Source organism: Myxine glutinosa, chromosome 3, assembly GCF_964187855.1.
Source record: "Myxine glutinosa chromosome 3, kmMyxGlut1.1, whole genome shotgun sequence".
Lineage (NCBI taxonomy): Eukaryota > Metazoa > Chordata > Myxini > Myxiniformes > Myxinidae > Myxine > Myxine glutinosa.
In genome coordinates, this window is record NC_136263.1 from 135,852,683 (window position 1) to 135,871,789 (window position 19,107).

Genomic DNA, 19,107 nt, shown 5'->3' on the forward strand with positions numbered 1-19,107 from the left:
TAAAGGTACCAGCACTGTAGGCTACATACTTTATGGACGTACTCACATTGTAATGGTACAGCACTGTACAAACTGTATAGACACTCACATTGTAAAGGTACCAGCACTGTACATACTTTTGGACGTACTCACATTGTAAAGGTACCAGCACTGTACATACTTTATAGATGTACTCACATTGTAAAGGTACCAGCACTGTAGGCTACATACTTTATGGTCGTACTCACATTGTAATGGAACAGCACTGTACATACTTTATAGACGTACTCATATTGTTATAGTACAGCACTGTACATACTTTATGGACGTACTCACATTGTAATGGTACAGCACTGTACATACTGTATAGACGTACTCATATTGTTATAGCACAGCACTGTACATACTTTATAGACATACTCACATTGTAATGGTACAGCACTGTACATACTTTATAGACGTACTCACATTGTAATGGTACAGCACTGTACATACTGTATAGACGTACTCATATTGTTATAGCACAGCACTGTACATACTTTATAGACATACTCACATTGTAATGGTACAGCACTGTACATACTTTATAGACGTACTCACATTGTAATGGTACAGCACTGTACATACTTTATCGACGAACTCACATTGTAATGGTACAGCACTGTACATACTTTATAGATGTACTCACATTGTAATGGTACAGCACTGTACATACTTTATAGACGTACTCACATTGTAATGGTACAGTACTGTACATACTTTATAGATGTACTCACATTGTAATGGTACAGCACTGTACATACTTTATAGACGTACTCACATTGTAAAGGTACCAGCACTGTACATACTTTATAGATGTACTCACATTGTAAAGGTACCAGCACTGTAGGCTACATACTTTATGGACGTACTCACATTGTAATGGTACAGCACTGTACATACTGTATAGACGTACTCACATTGTAAAGGTACCAGCACTGTACATACTTTATAGATGTACTCACATTGTAAAGGTACCAGCACTGTAGGCTACATACTTTATGGACGTACTCACATTGTAAAGGTACCAGCACTGTACATACTTTATAGATGTACTCACATTGTAATGGTACAGCACTGTACATACTTTATGGACGTACTCACATTGTAATGGTACAGCACTGTACATACTTTATAGACGTACTCACATTGTAAAGGTACCAGCACTGTAGGCTACATACTTTATGGACGTACTCACATCGTAATGGAACAGCACTGTACATACTTTATGGACGTACTCATATTGTTATCTTACAGCACTGTACATACTTTATGGACATACTCACATTGTAATGGTACAGCACTGTACATACTGTATAGACGTACTCATATTGTTATAGCACAGCACTGTACATACTTTATAGACATACTCACATTGTAATGGTACAGCACTGTACATACTTTATAGACGTACTCACATTGTAATGGTACAGCACTGTACATACTTTATAGACATACTCACATTGTAATGGTACAGCACTGTACATACTTTTAGACGTACTCACATTGTAAAGGTACCAGCACTGTAGGCTACATACTTTATAGACATACTCACATTGTAATGGTACAGCACTGTACATACTTTATAGACGTACTCACATTGTAATGGTACAGCACTGTACATACTTTATAGACATACTCACATTGTAATGGTACAGCACTGTACATACTTTATAGACGTACTCATATTGTTATAGTACAGCACTGTACATACTTTATGGACGTACTCACATTGTAATGGTACAGCACTGTACATACTGTAAAGACGTACTCATATTGTTATAGTACAGCACTGTACATACTTTATGGATATACTCACATTGTAATGGTACAGCACTGTACATACTTTATAGATGTACTCACATTGTAAAGGTACCAGCACTGTAGGCTACATACTTTATAGACGTACTCACATTGTAATGGTACAGCACTGTACATACTTTATGGACGTACTCACATTGTAATGGTACAGCACTGTACATACTGTATAGACGTACTCATATTGTTATAGTACAGCACTGTACATACTTTATAGACGTACTCGCATTGTAATGGTACAGCACTGTACATACTTTATAGATGTACTCACATTGTAATGGTGCAGCACTGTACATCGTTTATAGACGTACTCACATTGTAATGGTACAGCACTGTACATACTTTATAGACATGCTCGCATTGTAATGGTACAGCACTGTACATACTTTATAGACGATCTAACATTCTAATTTGTACATGCGGTCAAATGTGTTTTGTGGCCCCGCCCCCATTAGGCTGATTGACAGTCATTGTCCCGCCCACCCCTCTTGGCACTTCATTTCCCAATGTGTAAATATTCAGTTATGCCTACTTTTCGTGGAATCCTTTCAAGTTATGAAAATTCGAGGTGTCATGGACCTTCACTATGCATGCATACCATCCCAAACACATATCTAAGTTACATACCATTCCTGATTCTAGGTACTTATCTTATTGCAGTTTAAACATATCTACTGTTTCTCAGTTACATACCATTCCTGATTCTAGGTACTTACCTAATTGCAGTTTAAACATATCTACTGTTTCTCAGTTACATACCATTCCTGATTCTAGGTACTTATCTAATTGCAGTTTAAACATATCTACTGTTTCTGAGTTACATACCCTTCCTGGTTCTAGGTACTTATCTAATTGCAGTTTAAACATACCTACTGTTTCTGAGTTACATACCATTCCTGATTCTAGGTACTTATCTAATTGCAGTTTAAACATACCTACTGTTTCTCAGTTACATACCATTCCTGATTCTAGGTACTTACCTAATTGCAGTTTAAACATATCTACTGTTTCTGAGTTACATACCCTTCCTGGTTCTAGGTACTTACCTAATTGCAGTTTAAACATATCTACTGTTTCTCAGTTACATACCCTTCCTGGTTCTAGGTACTTACCTAATTGCAGTTTAAACATATCTACTGTTTCTCAGTTACATACCATTCCTGATTCTAGGTACTTACCTAATTGCAGTTTAAACATATCTACTGTTTCTCAGTTACATACCATTCCTGATTCTAGGTACTTACCTAATTGCAGTTTAAACATATCTACTGTTTCTGAGTTACATACCCTTCCTGATTCTAGGTACTTACCTAATTGCAGTTTAAACATATCTACTGTTTCTCAGTTACATACCATTCCTGATTCTAGGTACTTACCTAATTGCAGTTTAAACATATCTACTGTTTCTCAGTTACATACCATTCCTGATTCTAGGTACTTACCTAATTGCAGTTTAAACATACCTACTGTTTCTCAGTTACATACCATTCCTGATTCTAGGTACTTACCTAATTGCAGTTTAAACATATCTACTGTTTCTGAGTTACATACCCTTCCTGATTCTAGGTACTTACCTAATTGCAGTTTAAACATACCTACTGTTTCTCAGTTACATACCATTCCTGATTCTAGGTACTTACCTAATTGCAGTTTAAACATACCTACTGTTTCTCAGTTACATACCATTCCTGATTCTAGGTACTTACCTAATTGCAGTTTAAACATATCTACTGTTTCTGAGTTACATACCCTTCCTGATTCTAGGTACTTACCTAATTGCAGTTTAAACATATCTACTGTTTCTCAGTTACATACCATTCCTGATTCTAGGTACTTACCTAATTGCAGTTTAAACATATCTACTGTTTCTCAGTTACATACCATTCCTGGTTCTAGGTACTTACCTAATTGCAGTTTAAACATACCTACTGTTTCTCAGTTACATACCATTCCTGGTTCTAGGTACTTACCTAATTGCAGTTTAAACATACCTACTGTTTCTCAGTTACATACCATTCCTGGTTCTAGGTACTTACCTAATTGCAGTTTAAACATATCTACTGTTTCTCAGTTACATACCCTTCCTGGTTCTAGGTACTTACCTAATTGCAGTTTAAACATATCTACTGTTTCTCAGTTACATACCATTCCTGATTCTAGGTACTTACCTAATTGCAGTTTAAACATATCTACTCTTTCTCAGTTACATACCATTCCTGATTCTAGGTACTTACCTAATTGCAGTTTAAACATATCTACTGTTTCTGAGTTACATACCCTTCCTGATTCTAGGTACTTACCTAATTGCAGTTTAAACATATCTACTGTTTCTGAGTTACATACCCTTCCTGATTCTAGGTACTTACCTAATTGCAGTTTAAACATATCTACTGTTTCTGAGTTACATACCATTCCTGGTTCTAGGTACTTATCTAATTGCAGTTTAAACATACCTACTGTTTCTCAGTTACATACCATTCCTGGTTCTAGGTACTTACCTAATTGCAGTTTAAACATATCTACTGTTTCTGAGTTACATACCCTTCCTGATTCTAGGTACTTACCTAATTGCAGTTTAAACATATCTACTGTTTCTCAGTTACATACCATTCCTGATTCTAGGTACTTACCTAATTGCAGTTTAAACATATCTACTGTTTCTGAGTTACATACCCTTCCTGATTCTAGGTACTTACCTAATTGCAGTTTAAACATATCTACTGTTTCTCAGTTACATACCCTTCCTGATTCTAGGTACTTACCTAATTGCAGTTTAAACATATCTACTGTTTCTGAGTTACATACCATTCCTGGTTCTAGGTACTTACCTAATTGCAGTTTAAACATATCTACTGTTTCTGAGTTACATACCCTTCCTGGTTCTAGGTACTTACCTAATTGCAGTTTAAACATATCTACTGTTTCTGAGTTACATACCATTCCTGGTTCTAGGTACTTATCTAATTGCAGTTTAAACATATCTACTGTTTCTCAGTTACATACCATTCCTGATTCTAGGTACTTACCTAATTGCAGTTTAAACATATCTACTGTTTCTGAGTTACATACCCTTCCTGATTCTAGGTACTTACCTAATTGCAGTTTAAACATACCTACTGTTTCTCAGTTACATACCATTCCTGATTCTAGGTACTTACCTAATTGCAGTTTAAACATATCTACTGTTTCTGAGTTACATACCCTTCCTGATTCTAGGTACTTACCTAATTGCAGTTTAAACATATCTACTGTTTCTCAGTTACATACCATTCCTGGTTCTAGGTACTTATCTAATTGCAGTTTAAACATATCTACTGTTTCTCAGTTACATACCCTTCCTGGTTCTAGGTACTTACCTAATTGCAGTTTAAACATATCTACTGTTTCTCAGTTACATACCATTCCTGGTTCTCGGTACTTACCTAATTGCAGTTTAAACATATCTACTCTTTCTCAGTTACATACCATTCCTGATTCTAGGTACTTACCTAATTGCAGTTTAAACATATCTACTGTTTCTCAGTTACATACCATTCCTGGTTCTAGGTACTTATCTAATTGCAGTTTAAACATATCTACTGTTTCTCAGTTACATACCATTCCTGGTTCTAGGTACTTATCTAATTGCAGTTTAAACATATCTACTGTTTCTCAGTTACATACCATTCCTGGTTCTAGGTACTTACCTAATTGCAGTTTAAACATATCTACTGTTTCTCAGTTACATACCATTCCTGGTTCTAGGTACTTATCTAATTGCAGTTTAAACATATCTACTGTTTCTCAGTTACATACCATTCCTGGTTCTAGGTACTTATCTAATTGCAGTTTAAACATATCTACTGTTTCTCAGTTACATACCATTCCTGGTTCTAGGTACTTATCTAATTGCAGTTTAAACATATCTACTGTTTCTCAGTTACATACCATTCCTGGTTCTAGGTACTTATCTAATTGCAGTTTAAACATATCTACTGTTTCTCAGTTACATACCATTCCTGGTTCTAGGTACTTATCTAATTGCAGTTTAAACATATCTACTGTTTCTCAGTTACATACCATTCCTGGTTCTAGGTACTTATCTAATTGCAGTTTAAACATATCTACTGTTTCTCAGTTACATACCATTCCTGGTTCTAGGTACTTACCTAATTGCAGTTTAAACATATCTACTGTTTCTGCTACCACCATTGTCACACAACAAGCCTTCTACCTGTTATTTTGTGTACATCAAAATTTCGCATAAAAAAGAAATCACAATGTGTTGTTTCATAACTCATTCATAAGTTCATTCACAGATGTCAGTGTGAGCATAGAGTTTATTCACAAGTGAGGAAATGAGCTCGAATCATGTAGATGTTCAACCGTTTCTTTTTGCCCAGGATGTTAAGCAATAACAAGATCTCGGACATCGAAGTGGGTGCGTTTGAGGGTGCTTCTGGTGTCACAGAGCTCCAACTGAGTGGAAACCACCTTGAGTCTGTGCAAGCCGGGATGTTCCAGGGCTTACATCAGTTAAAAACGCTGTAGGTATTTTTGCCCAACCTTTTAATACTGCATGCTATACCTGAATGTGCAGAAACACACAGACACACACACTTTATCTTCTGAATGTTTGGAAAATCACAGAGCAGCAATGGCCTGGGAATTCAGCCCACCGATGTGCAGATTCCCATGGCCGGGGTATGCAGTTGTGAATCAGATTGTGGCCTGGCAGACTAACTTGAGGACACAATGAGAAGCAGGCTGAGTAGCATATGTTCTGTATATTTGATCAACCATGCTGTTTGTGCACCCCCTCTCCTACCCCATCACAAAGGATGTTACGCAGCAACAAACTCACGTGCATCAACAATGGCTCATTCGTGGGACTCACTTCTGTACGGCTCCTCTCCCTTTACGACAACCAGATCACCACCATTTCTCCAGATGCCTTCAGCTCAATGCACTCTCTTTCCACTCTGTAAGGAACTCACCTGTGAATTATAAAAATCCCCATAGTAATTTTTAAAGAATATTTTTGTGTGGATACTTTAGCTAAATGGTGTGTTTCGTATGTTTAAAAAAAACTAAATTAAAATGCACCAAACATTGAATATATAAAGGGTAGTGGGCTTTATCGACGACCAATCCACCATCTTGTCGCAGCGGATGGTAAACACCTAGTAAATGTGGGGAAGAGATATTGGAGGAGGTTCAGTGGAAATTGGTGTCTGGGTGAAGGTTATGTATTGTATGATTGTACAATGTATTGTATGAACCAAAAGCATAATGCACAGGATGTAGGAAGGATCAACGACCATGTTGCAATCACCTTGCCCCAAAAGGATGCATCACAAAGAAGAAAAGCAGAACAACTCACCATGTGTATAATTGCTGAGCATCCAAAGATTGAGGCGAAAAAAGTCACGGTTCACGTAATTAGCAGATATTCGCTCTCAATCTTCACTTGTTCTGGCGCTATGCAAGAGTAGATGCAACAAGAATGCAAATCCTTATTGAGGACACCGCCACCAAATGCACCTTAAAAATGGAACGTGTATATTTTACATTGAAATAACGAAAAAAAAAATCATAAAAGTTGGTGCAAAGGTAAAAGGTAAATAAAAAAAATTAATATTTCAAGGTGGTATGTAGGTAGCGATGGTCGAGTATATATAAATAAATAAATAATTCAAAGTTTGCGTTGCCACTGAAGATGGCAAAGGGTATATAAATAATACATCCCGAAAGCATATACTGTACAACCCACGCAATTCTCTCCCATAATTTTTTTTTAACTGCCGAAATTCCAAATTGGCTCTGATCCCAAAACCATTTGACCTGCCTCATGCCAAGATATTATTGCATACATATGCCAAATATGAAATAAATGCATCCAGTCATTTTTGAACAGAGGCTCTGAATGGACAGACAGACTGGCAGGACCAAAATACGTAGTGTGTTCAAAAAGTATCCGACCTTTATTTTTCGTGCGTAAAAAAAAAGAAGCCAGGGAGGCGTTGATTGGTGCATGTATGTAGGCGATCCTAATGCGCACGCGTGAATTTTTTCCCACCTGCAGAAGCTGTCATTCGACGGCAGACCGCCGATGAGTGAGGACATGTAAGTGAGCGCCGTCGGATTTTAGTTTTTGACAAAATGACGGAAAAACTTGAACAACGCTACTGCATCAAATTTTGTGTTTCATCAAACTTGCATCAAAACTGCAACTTGGTTTCTGGGTCGTACCCATAAACCCAGGACTCATCGCCAGTGATCACTGTGTTGAGGAAGCTGGGATCGCTGTTCACAGTCTCCAGCATGTCCTGTGCGATCTCCAAACGGAGTTGCTTCTGCTCAATCGTTAGCAGCTTTGGTACGAACTTCGCTGAGATTCTCCTGAAGCCCAAATCCTCCTTCATAATGGAATGAATGGTGTTGAATCTTGCGGTTCGTTTCCACTTGGGAATCGCCAAGCTTTACACAAAATTTGATGCAGTAGCGTTGCTCAAGTTTTTCCGTCATTTTGTCAAAAACGAAAATCCGACGGCGCTCACTTACATGTCCTCACTCATCGGCGGTCTGCCGTCGAATGACATGTCCTCACTTATCGGCGGTCTGCCGTCGAATGACAGCTTCTGCAGGTGGGAAAAAATTCACGCGTGCGCATTAGGATCGCCTACATACGTGCACCAATCAACGCCTCCCTAGCTTCTTTTTTTTTTACGCACGAAAAATAAAGGTCGGATACTTTTTGAACACAGTAGTATAAGCCCCCAGCCCGACCGACACTCAGTTCTGGGCTAAAGGGATTGATACGTCAAGTGCAAAAGAAAGGTAGAGTGCATGAACTTATGAGACAGCAGAAACACAATTGCTTTTAGAGACACCATTGAATGAGAGGGCATTGACATGTGCTTTGACTTTGTTTTCTTTAGACCTTCTCCTGCCTTAAAATTATATATAATATATATATATATGTACATATTGTTGCGGATCTCAAACGTCGGCCTCCCCCTTATCTAGGGGGGATTAACCCCCTTGTCTTTTTACTAGCCGAAGCGATCCGGGGCTATCACGTTCCTTCCGGTCGGTGTTAAATATGGTTGTAAGCCGAATTAGTCTTATTACCTAAGTACTAACACCGGCCGTGAAGCAAGGAAATAACCCCACCCGAACCACGATTTCAGTGGACACGCCAAGCGATTAGCGAGCCGCGATTCGGGCCGTTAACGGGAACTAACCTGATTGGAGCGGTTGTGATCGTGCCACGCTTACCCAATGGAGAAATCACTAAGACGGTCGAATTAAGAGGAAAACAGGAAGAACAGGTAATTTATTATACACTTTGTACAAAGAAGAGGAAGAAGAAGGAGAAGAAAGGTACAATGAAGAGGAAGAAGCAGATACACAGGGCAGCCTTATACAGTCTTATACTACTCCCCCGGACACAGGCCCGGTCACACTCAGTCACACTCTCAGACTCACTCAGACGGGGTTTGTAGGTGGTCGGTTGAGGGTCCACCGATGGCGTCCACAGCTCGCTCCGGTCCCCGACTCGTACCACGAAGCCGATGGTGATGGTAGACGGCAGGCAAGATCGCCGCGTGTCGGTGGCGCGGTTCGGACAATTATACTGGGGGGGATCGGTAAGCTGGCGATTATACTGGCGTACGTAATAGTTGTACTGGCGCCTTATACGCGCTCCCGGTATAGCTCGGTACAATGCGCCACTCCCACAAGTCCTCTGCAAGGCGCCGCTCCGGCAATGCTTTCCCAATGATGTCACCAAAGCCAAGCCAAGTCCCAGTTCTTTGCCACTACCGTATGCACGCAGGTCCTTCTCATATATCGAGTGCCGTTCAGTCCTTTTGGTAAAACGCAATCGTGCAAGTCCTCTAGACCTCTCCCTTCTCATAACTGAGGTGGGGGCCTCGCGCAAAGGGTTTTATTGCCACGCCCAGTGAACCCTCTGGAATCTCTAGCCACATCCTGTCAGGCTATGTCGCCTCAGCCCTGATTGGTTGTTGAGGTCTTACCGGCTCTGCCTTTGATGGCTGCCTGACGTGGCCACACCCCCACCCTTGTGCTCCGTCCCCTTTTCGGGCCTTACCTCGTGGCATTTGGGCTGGTTTGAGCGAGCAACTGGCAACTAACGCTGCCGGCCCAACGAGTAACAACCTGCGAGCATCCTAATGCGAGGGGCAATGGGGTGCAGACTGGATGGGTGCAATGGGGAATGGGGTGCAGACTGGATAGTGAGCAATGGAGTCGATTGGAGGGAGGGCTGCAGAATGAACGGGGCCTACTCTTATTTGTTTTACACAACGCAGATGATAACTATTGGAAATGGCCTTATCTCACATATGCTAAGAAATAACTAACGTTCCAAGGTGACCTACGTGTTGCTCATGGACTAACTATGGGGTGCAACCTTTAACCTTTATTACTCCAATATGTACACTTTCAGAACCGCAACAATATATATATATATATATATATATATATATATATATATATATATATATATATATATATATATATATATATATATATATATATATATATGTATGTATATATATATATATATATATATACATATATATATATACATATATATATATATATATATATATATATATATATATATATATATATATATATATATATATATATATATATATATTGTAACGGCTTTGGGAAACCGTGCACTGTGTGTGTAATTCATTGTAAAAATACCCCCATTGTAAATAATGTAATGATTCTTGTGAATACCTCCGTTTCATTTAAAGGTCAAAGGTCGGCCCCTTAGCTAGTCCATGTACAAGCACGTAGCCAATCATAGAACCTCTTTATAGTTATTTCTTTATTATGTGTATTAGTTTAAGGCTCTGTTTTCCACTAGTTGACATTGCATTGCACCAAATGAAATAAGATAGGTCCCTTTCAGTTCCCCAATCATCTCTTCGGAGTGCCAGTAACAGTTGGGCTGTTTAAGTTGGCGTTCGTCGCCGTTGCATTGGGCTGTTTTTGGCGGCGTTCACCACCGTTGCATTGGGCTCTTTTCCTCGCCCCAAACTCCATTACACACGCGGTCAAGCCAACGAACAAGGGCGTTGCACGCCCATCGTCATCAGAAGGTGGAGCCAGGAAAGCCCAGAACGACCAACCACAAATCAGTGGGTATGGCTTGGTAGGGCGTGTCATATAACCCGCGGCGCGACGCCCCCACCTCAGACGATTGAGGGAGAGAGATTCGTAAGGGGCCAGACGAGAGAGGGAGGACGAATTGCAAGTTCTGTTGAGGTCGAGTGGAGCGAGCAGGGGCGAGCGGCAGAAAGAGGGCCACGGGGATTGCCCGGCCGAGAATTGCGTTTGCAACATACCAACTTTCCCCTGCTATATAATTGTCCGGTCGCGTCCAACGACACGCGAAGCTGTTTGCCGGGTTTTCGCCTCGACCCCAAAAGCGTGGATCGGAGCGCGCGCTGGGAGCCGGACCTCGACGCCTACCATCTGCCTGGCCCTTTCTCTGCCTTCCCATGCCATCGATCCCTGGCATCCATCTACTCCCATTCGTGTGAGTGAGTTCGTTCTGTCTGTATTGTCCTGGGGATAAGTAAGCTTGTTTAAGTTAACCACTGCACTGTGTATCTGCTTTTCCATTGTCCCTGTAAATTACCTTCATTCCCTTCTTTGATTAGTTTGTATAGCTATAATAAATAGTTGTTCTTCCTACCTTCGTCTTCTTCATTCTCATTCGGTCGTCTTTGTGATTTCCCCCATTGAGTACCTGTGGCGCGATTTTGGCCAACCGCATATGAATCGGGTTTAGTCCTTGTTAAATGGCTCGAACCGCGGGCTGCTAAAAACCGCTCGGCAAATAACATCTTGTCCGGGGTTCGAGCGGAGTTACCCCCCTGCCTTGTGGAGCGGGGTAGCTTCAGGATCGGAGACCGCCAGTGAAAATAGAAGGGGGATTAACCCCCCCTTGCTAAGGGGGAGCGCCATACTCCGTTTCCGTAACAATATATATATATATATATATACATACACATGTGTATATATATTGTTTACTTGTTTACATGGTTTATCCCTCCATTCAGAAAAAGGTGAGTAGATCTATAAAGTCCGTACTATTAGAATGTGAGTATGCCTGGATGGGTCCTGTATTGCTTCGTGCTGTTATAAATGTGATGCCGTAGGGGGTCTGTTGCGCTTCTGGCAGGGTGGGGGAGGGAGCAGGTGTAGTCCGAGTTTTAATTATTTTTGATACAATGACCAGTCTGCACAATGTATATGTTCATAATATTGCACCTCTACTGTATATTTGCACCAAATTGTGCCCTTGTGCTGAGGCTGTCTTTGATAAAGAGAGTGAACTCCTACAATATACATTAGTTTTGAGTGCTTATCACAAACGGAAATCAAAATTATTGTTGCAATTCTGATGGGAAATACACTGATCAATAATAGTGATATAAACATGCATGGATTTTTTTTTTTTTTTTGTATACAAGATCGAGGCTCCTGTAAGAGCTAACATTAATGACAAAACAAACAAACGGACACATAAGACAAAATAAAGGGAGCGGAAGACAAGATGGGGAAAGAGGGAAGCACGCAAGTACAACATTTGAGAGCAGGGACATCGGGAGATCTGTGGGAGGGAGAGGACTTGGGGGGAGGAGGCGTGGGAAGGGGTGTGAGTGTGGAAGAGGGAAAAAAAACACTTGGACACAGATAGGACTTCTAGGAAAGAAGTCGGTAGTGGATCGGTAGTCGGTAGTGGATTTTCAGAAAAGTGGATCTGGGGTGAATTAATGGGGATAGAAAAGATCAAGGTTTTGGATGAGGGAAGTGGTGAACAGATAAAAGATGGTGGTGAACAGATGTTTTAAAGACCTGGAGGGAGGAGTGGGATTGAAGAGAGTGAGGGAGTTTGTTCCAGAGGTGGGAGAAAAGAGGAATGAAAGAGTGAAGGTGAGCAGAAAGTCTTGATTTTGGCAGTTTAACCATAAGAGGGTTGCTGGCAGATCTTGTGCGACCTGTAGGAATATTTGGGGGACCTAGCCCAGAGAGAGCGGGTTGAGCAAGGCCAGAGAGGAGTCGGTAGAAGACAGAAAGACCACCAACCTACCTGCGGTGAGTGAGTGAAAGGCCCTCGGAGATAGCTTCATCGCGGGAGATTCCAATGATTCTGAAAGCTTTGGTTTCAACAGCGTGAAGCCGAGCTAGGTGTGAGGCAGGAGCACCGGCCCAGAGGGGAGAACAGTATTCCATTGAGCTGCGGATGAAAGCCTTGTATGTGGTGAGGAGCTCAGGTGTGCCAAGGAAAGACTTCGCACGACGGAAGATGCCGAGTCGGCGACTGGCATTGGAGGCCAGCTTGGAAATGTGGTTTTCCCAGGAAAGATCATGTCAGATTGTGAGACCCAAGAGCTTGAGCGACAGAACTTCTTGGAGAGAATTGTTGAGAAAGTAGATGGGAGGGTTGTCCAGTCGGTCTTTTCGGAGGGGCATAGTAAGAGTGTGAGATTTGTCAGGATTGAAAGACATGTTCCTCTTGTTTGACCAGTCTGTGATTTTCTCCAGGTCTGCAGAGAGTGAGGAGGCTGCGGAATGCCGATCCGAGGGATGAGGTATGGAGTGGCAGAGAGTGGCCCTCGGACATTTTTTGTCAGCAAACAGATAGAGAGGATTTTCCAGAGAGTCGGAGAGATCATTGATGAAGACCAGAAAAAGCACAGGGCCCAGAACACTGCCATGGGGAACTCCAGCCTGAACAGGAAGGGGGAGGTGAGAGAAATACATTCAGGGCCACACATTGACTACGACCAGAGAGGAAGTCCGCAAGACATGCGTGCAGTTTTTCATGGATATCATAGGAGGAGAGTTTGTTGAGCAGAGCGGGGTGCCAGACCGTATCGAAGGCATGTGATATGTCAAGGAAGACAGCTCTGATTTCCTGTATGACATTGAAGACCTCCATCCATGGTTGAGACGGCAGAAGCAGCATGTCCAGAGTAGAATGACCTGGTCTGAATCCAAATTGATTATCAGAGATCAAGCCATTGGAGAAGAGGAAGGATTTGATATCCGAAGCAATGATGGATTCCATGACTTTTCTGATAATTGGGAGCAGGCTGATTGGTCTGTAGTTGCAAGGATCTGTTTTTGCACATTTTTTGTGTAAAGCGGTAATGTTGGCTGATTTTCAAACTGATGGAAGATTACCTTGAGCAAAAGAGAGGGTGAGGAGAACAGAGAGAGGTTGTGAAAGAGCGGCAGAGCAGGATTTTAGGACCCGTGGGCTGATGCCGTCTGGTCCAGTTGCAGAATCAGAGTCGAGGATTGACAGAAACTTCTCCACCTTGTCAGGAGAGAAGGACACAGAGTCCAGGAGCAGCTGGGTACGACTGGGTACGGTGGGTACAGAGAGAGACGGGTTTGGGACACAAGATTTTGAGACAAACACAGAGTTGAGGCATTCAGCTTTTTCACGTGCGGAGTCAGCTGTGTAGCCGTTTGAGGTAAGGGAGGGGATGGAGGGGGAACAAACACCAGAAACAGATTTGACAAGACGCCACCAGGATTTGGAAGAGGGAAGAGGGATGTTGAATATGTCTATTTCATATACCTGTATATAATTTGTGAGCACATGCATACATGCACAAGTGCAACGTTGAACTTTTACCATCCTTTTTTTGGTCAATGCAGGAACTTGCTCGCAAACCCTTTTAATTGCAACTGCCACCTAGCCTGGCTTGGAACTTGGCTGCGCCGGCGGAGAATTGTGACAGGAAACCCTCGCTGTCAGAAGCCATATTTCCTTAAGGAGATCCCTTTGCTTGATGTGGCTGCTCAGGACTTCTCTTGTGAAGGTAACGCTAACATTCGGGAAGTGTGAAATTAATGTATAAGAGTAGCAAAGAGTTGTGATATGTGTGATATTAAAGGGATAAAGGCTTGCAGTGTGAAAAAAAGATAAGTGGCAAGTGGGAGAGGTCTATTATTGGTGAAAGTGTGAATATGACAAAGGGAGATCTGGAATTTAACCTGTCAATAGGAAATATTTAACAAGCAGACTAATTTGATTCACTGCCAATGCTAACTGCCATTTCATTGGCACACACTGGTGGAATTTTACAGAACATGCCAGGAGCTGATCCTGGCCAGTTTATCGGTTTTCCTACTAGTGATGCATGCAGGATGGATGAGACATGAATGGATATTACCTCAATGTCATGTGAACGCACTTGATTTGTCAGGGCAATTGTTTATTGCAATATTTTTAATGGTATTTGTACCAACCATAAGGATATACAATTCAATTTCGATTCTTAAGACTGCTGAGACCCCCTAGACTTTTGAAGACTTTTTAAGTTCCCCAAGACCCTTAAGACCACCAAGACCCTTAAAGACTCCATAGACACTTGAAGGCCCAAAAGACCCAAAATACCCAAAACACCCAGAACACCCAAAAGCCCATGAAGACCCAAAAGACCCAGAAGATCCAAAAGACCTAAAAGATCCAAAAAGGACCCAAAGACCCAAAAGACCCTGATAACCCAGAAGACCCAAAATACCAAAACTACCTAATAAAAGACCCAAAATACGCTTAAAGATCCTGAAGAGCCAAAAGGACACTTAAAGACTCCAAAGGCCATTAAAGACCACAAAGACCAAAATATCCATAAAACCCTTTAGACCCATTAGACCAGCTTGGACTCTTGACCATGTAGAGCTTTAGACCACTTGGACCAATTTAGATTACAAATAAATTAAAAATAAATAATATCACCAATATTATAAACAAAAAGACGTCGTGCAGAGCATGATACTTGCAAAAATCCACCCCTCCCCCACAAAAAGGTTGCCATGGATACATCAAATTGTCTGTTTCATTAAGAATAAAATTGTCGATCCTCATCAAAGCTCGGGTCAGTGGGATTAAAATTGATGATTTTTTTGATGAAAATTGATGATATTAGAAATTTGACTTTGAGTTGAACTTTGACCTTTTGACCTCAAAATAGGTGGTTTCCCAATTAAATGGTGCATTATGTAATTACTGTTCACTTTTCATGTTAACAGGATGAAAAGTGATGATTTTTCAAGTGAAAATTGATGATTTTTGAAGTTTGACCTTGAGTTGCCTTTGACCTTTTGACCTTAAAATAGTTTTTTAATTCACCGAGGCACTATGCATTTGCTGTTTAATTTTAATGTCAATCAGATAAAATTGATGATCTTCTGATGAAAATTGATTTTGGAAGTTTGACCTTGAGTTGACCTTTGACTTAAAAATAGTTGGTTTCCCAATTTAGGGACTCGATATGCAAAAGCTTTTCAATTTTCAAGTCAATCGGATGAAAAATGACAATCTTACTATAATTCACCAAATGTCCGTCCGTCTGTCCGTTCGAAGGTGCCGCAAAAACGGCTCAACCGATCGCACCAATATTTTGGGTGGGTATTCCTGGGACCCCCTGGAGTAAAATAGGCTATATTGTTTTTCCAATTTTTCCAAGTTTTCCAATTTTCCAATTTTCCAGTTTTTCCAAACACGATGGAATAATATTTACCAATATGAACAGTGATGTGGCTTTTATTGAAATTCTACAAATACTGTTTAAATTGTGATGAGAATTACGAGCCTGCAGCGAATCCGGAAGTGGACAGATGACGGCAATGCGCGGGTTTGATAATATCCCAATACAACCGTCAATCATTCGTAATGTTAAATCGTTAAACATTAATCGTGTTAATCGTTTTGTTAGAGTATCAATGGATGATTGGAATTGAGTGAATACAAGTACGATTTTGAATTCGTAATTGTGTTCACCCAACCGTACGGAACTTCACATCAGGATTTAAATATTTGTTTATGTCACGAATGTTGTTAAAAGTTTATTTTTTATATTAATGTTATTTCATTTGTGATTGGAGTTATGCTGTTTGGAATGAAAAAAGAGATATCGAGTTCAAGTGAATGACAGAATGCCGTGATGGTTTCTACTTTCTAAACGTGAATTTGTGGATCGCCATATGCAGATTCGCAATTGACTGGGTATGGAACAAACGTACCCGTTTGTTTGCGAACAGGGACGTTTTTCATGGAAGTCCTTCACGAACTTGCTGTCCATGTCTGATGTGCGACTGAAGGTGCTACAGGAATGTGGAATTTATTGGTTTCATGCTTTAGCATTCGCCGTTTCTGCATTGTCTGTTTGCTTCTGACCTCCCACCCGTGCATAGCACGGGTACCTCACTAGTATAGTAAATATAACCATAACACTTTAATCCCAATGTCATGAATAGAAAGTTCATGGATTGAAGTGGTGTATGGTTCATGATCAATGATGAGCAGTGGTCGGCACTAATATTAATAACGTGGAAGTAAGGAATTCACCTCGGTTTTTTTATACTAATATCATTTTCGAAATAATGATAACGTAACGTTAATATTATATTAAATCTAACCGTAACACTAATCCCTTTGTCGTGACTGCAAACTTGCTGGAAGTTAAAATATATCATCTTCTACATATTAAAATAGCGGCAGTTTTGTGTCCGTTACTGTATTCCGTCTATGATGTCATTACGACGGCTGACTCCACCGACCGACATTTTATTGTACGAGTACACCCGCTCACTACGGGAGCTGCAGGAAGGGTCATTCATCTTTGGGGTATATAGATTACAGTTGATCTATGGTCGGGTCTCATCTCGTCCCTTCCGGTCGGGTCCGGACCAGTTCTGTCAGGGCTAACCCCCGCTCTAGCAGGGAACATGGCCTTAAAATGCATGTTGTGTGTGTTGTGTATGGTCGGGTCTCAAGAACATTGGGTGTGTTCATTTACCAAGTCTCTTGTGGAGAGATCGCCAAGTGGTTTAAGCATTTGAGCAAACACTCCATTCAAAACCGTGAAAGAATGGCTGGCTTGGCAAGCGCTGGCTAGCTGCTTGGTAAATGAACACACCCCCAACTCTTGTGTGGTATAATCTAGATTACAGTAGATCTTCCCTCAGTTCTGTAAGTAAAACTTACCTCATGTATGTCTGGATTCCTCCAAATTTCTTTGTTTAATGTTATAAACACCATTAGTGACTGTTTAAAAAGCTAATCATGTGTGTTTGTGGTTTATAATATTTTACAAGCCTGGCTACGCCACTGTTAGACTTTTGGTCTTCTTTCTTTTGCCAAATGATAACGCACAAGACCAACCAATATACAGTGCATTCAGAAAGTATTCAGACCCCTTCACTTTTTCACATTTTGTTATGTTGCAGCCTTATGCTGAAATCGTTTAAATTCATTTTTTCCCTCATCAATCTACACTCAATATACCATAATGACAAAAAGAAAACAGGATTTTAGAAAGTTTTGCAAATTTATTAAAAAGAAAAAACTGAAATATCACATTGACATAAGTATTCAGACCCTTAACTCAGTACTTAGTTGAAGCACCTTTGGCAGCGATTACAGCCTCGATTCTTCTTGGTATGACACGAAAAGCTTTGCACACCTGGATTTGGGGATTTTCTGCCATTCTTCTCTGCAGAACCTCTCAAGCTCTGTCAGGTTGGATGGGGACCGTCGGTGGACAGCCATTTTCAGGTCTCTCCAGAGATCTTCGATTGGGTTCAAGTCAGGGCTCTGGCTGGGCCACTCAAGGACCTTCACAGAGTTGTCCCAAAGCCACTCCTGCATTGTCTTGGCTGTGTGCTTTGGGTCATTGTCCTGTTGGAAGGTGAACCTTCGGCCCAGTCTGAGGTCCTGAGCACCCTGTTTCAGGTTTTCATTAAGGATATCTCAGTACTTTGCTCCGTTCATTGTTCCCTCAACCCTGACCAGTTCCCCAGTCCCTGCTGCTGAAAAACACCCCCTCAGCATGATGCTGCCATCACCATGCTTCACCGTTGGGATGGTATTGGGCAGGTGATGAGCAGTGCCTGGTTTCCTCCAGACATGATGCTTAGAATTGAGGCCAAACAGTTACATCTTGGTTTCATCAGACCACAGAATCTTGTTTCTCACAGTCTGAGAGTCCTTTAGGTGCTTTTTTGCAAACTCCAAGCGGGCTTTCATGTGTCTTTCACTGAGGCAAGGCTTCTGTCTGGCCACTCTGCTGTAAAGCCCAGATCGATGGAGTGTTGCAGTGATGGTTGTCCTTCTGGAAGTTTCTCCCATCTCCACACAGGATCTCTGGAGCTCAGCCAGAGTGATCATCGGGTTCTTGGTCACCTCTCTTACCAAGGCCCTTCTCCCCCGATTGCTCAGTT

General features: G+C 41.2%; 1 protein-coding gene across 2 annotated transcripts in view; it reads left to right on the forward strand.

The window, feature by feature from the left end:
• LOC137423189 (slit homolog 2 protein) overlaps window positions 1-19,107 on the forward strand; it is a 559,055-nt gene that overhangs the window by 408,268 nt on the left and 131,680 nt on the right. For both annotated transcript variants that reach the window (XM_078774590.1, XM_078774591.1), the window contains exons 18-20: window positions 6,219-6,362; window positions 6,656-6,799; window positions 14,539-14,702. In XM_078774590.1, coding sequence (XP_078630716.1) covers window positions 6,219-6,362; window positions 6,656-6,799; window positions 14,539-14,702 — 452 coding nt within the window. The remainder of the gene's footprint in view (window positions 1-6,218; window positions 6,363-6,655; window positions 6,800-14,538; window positions 14,703-19,107) is intronic.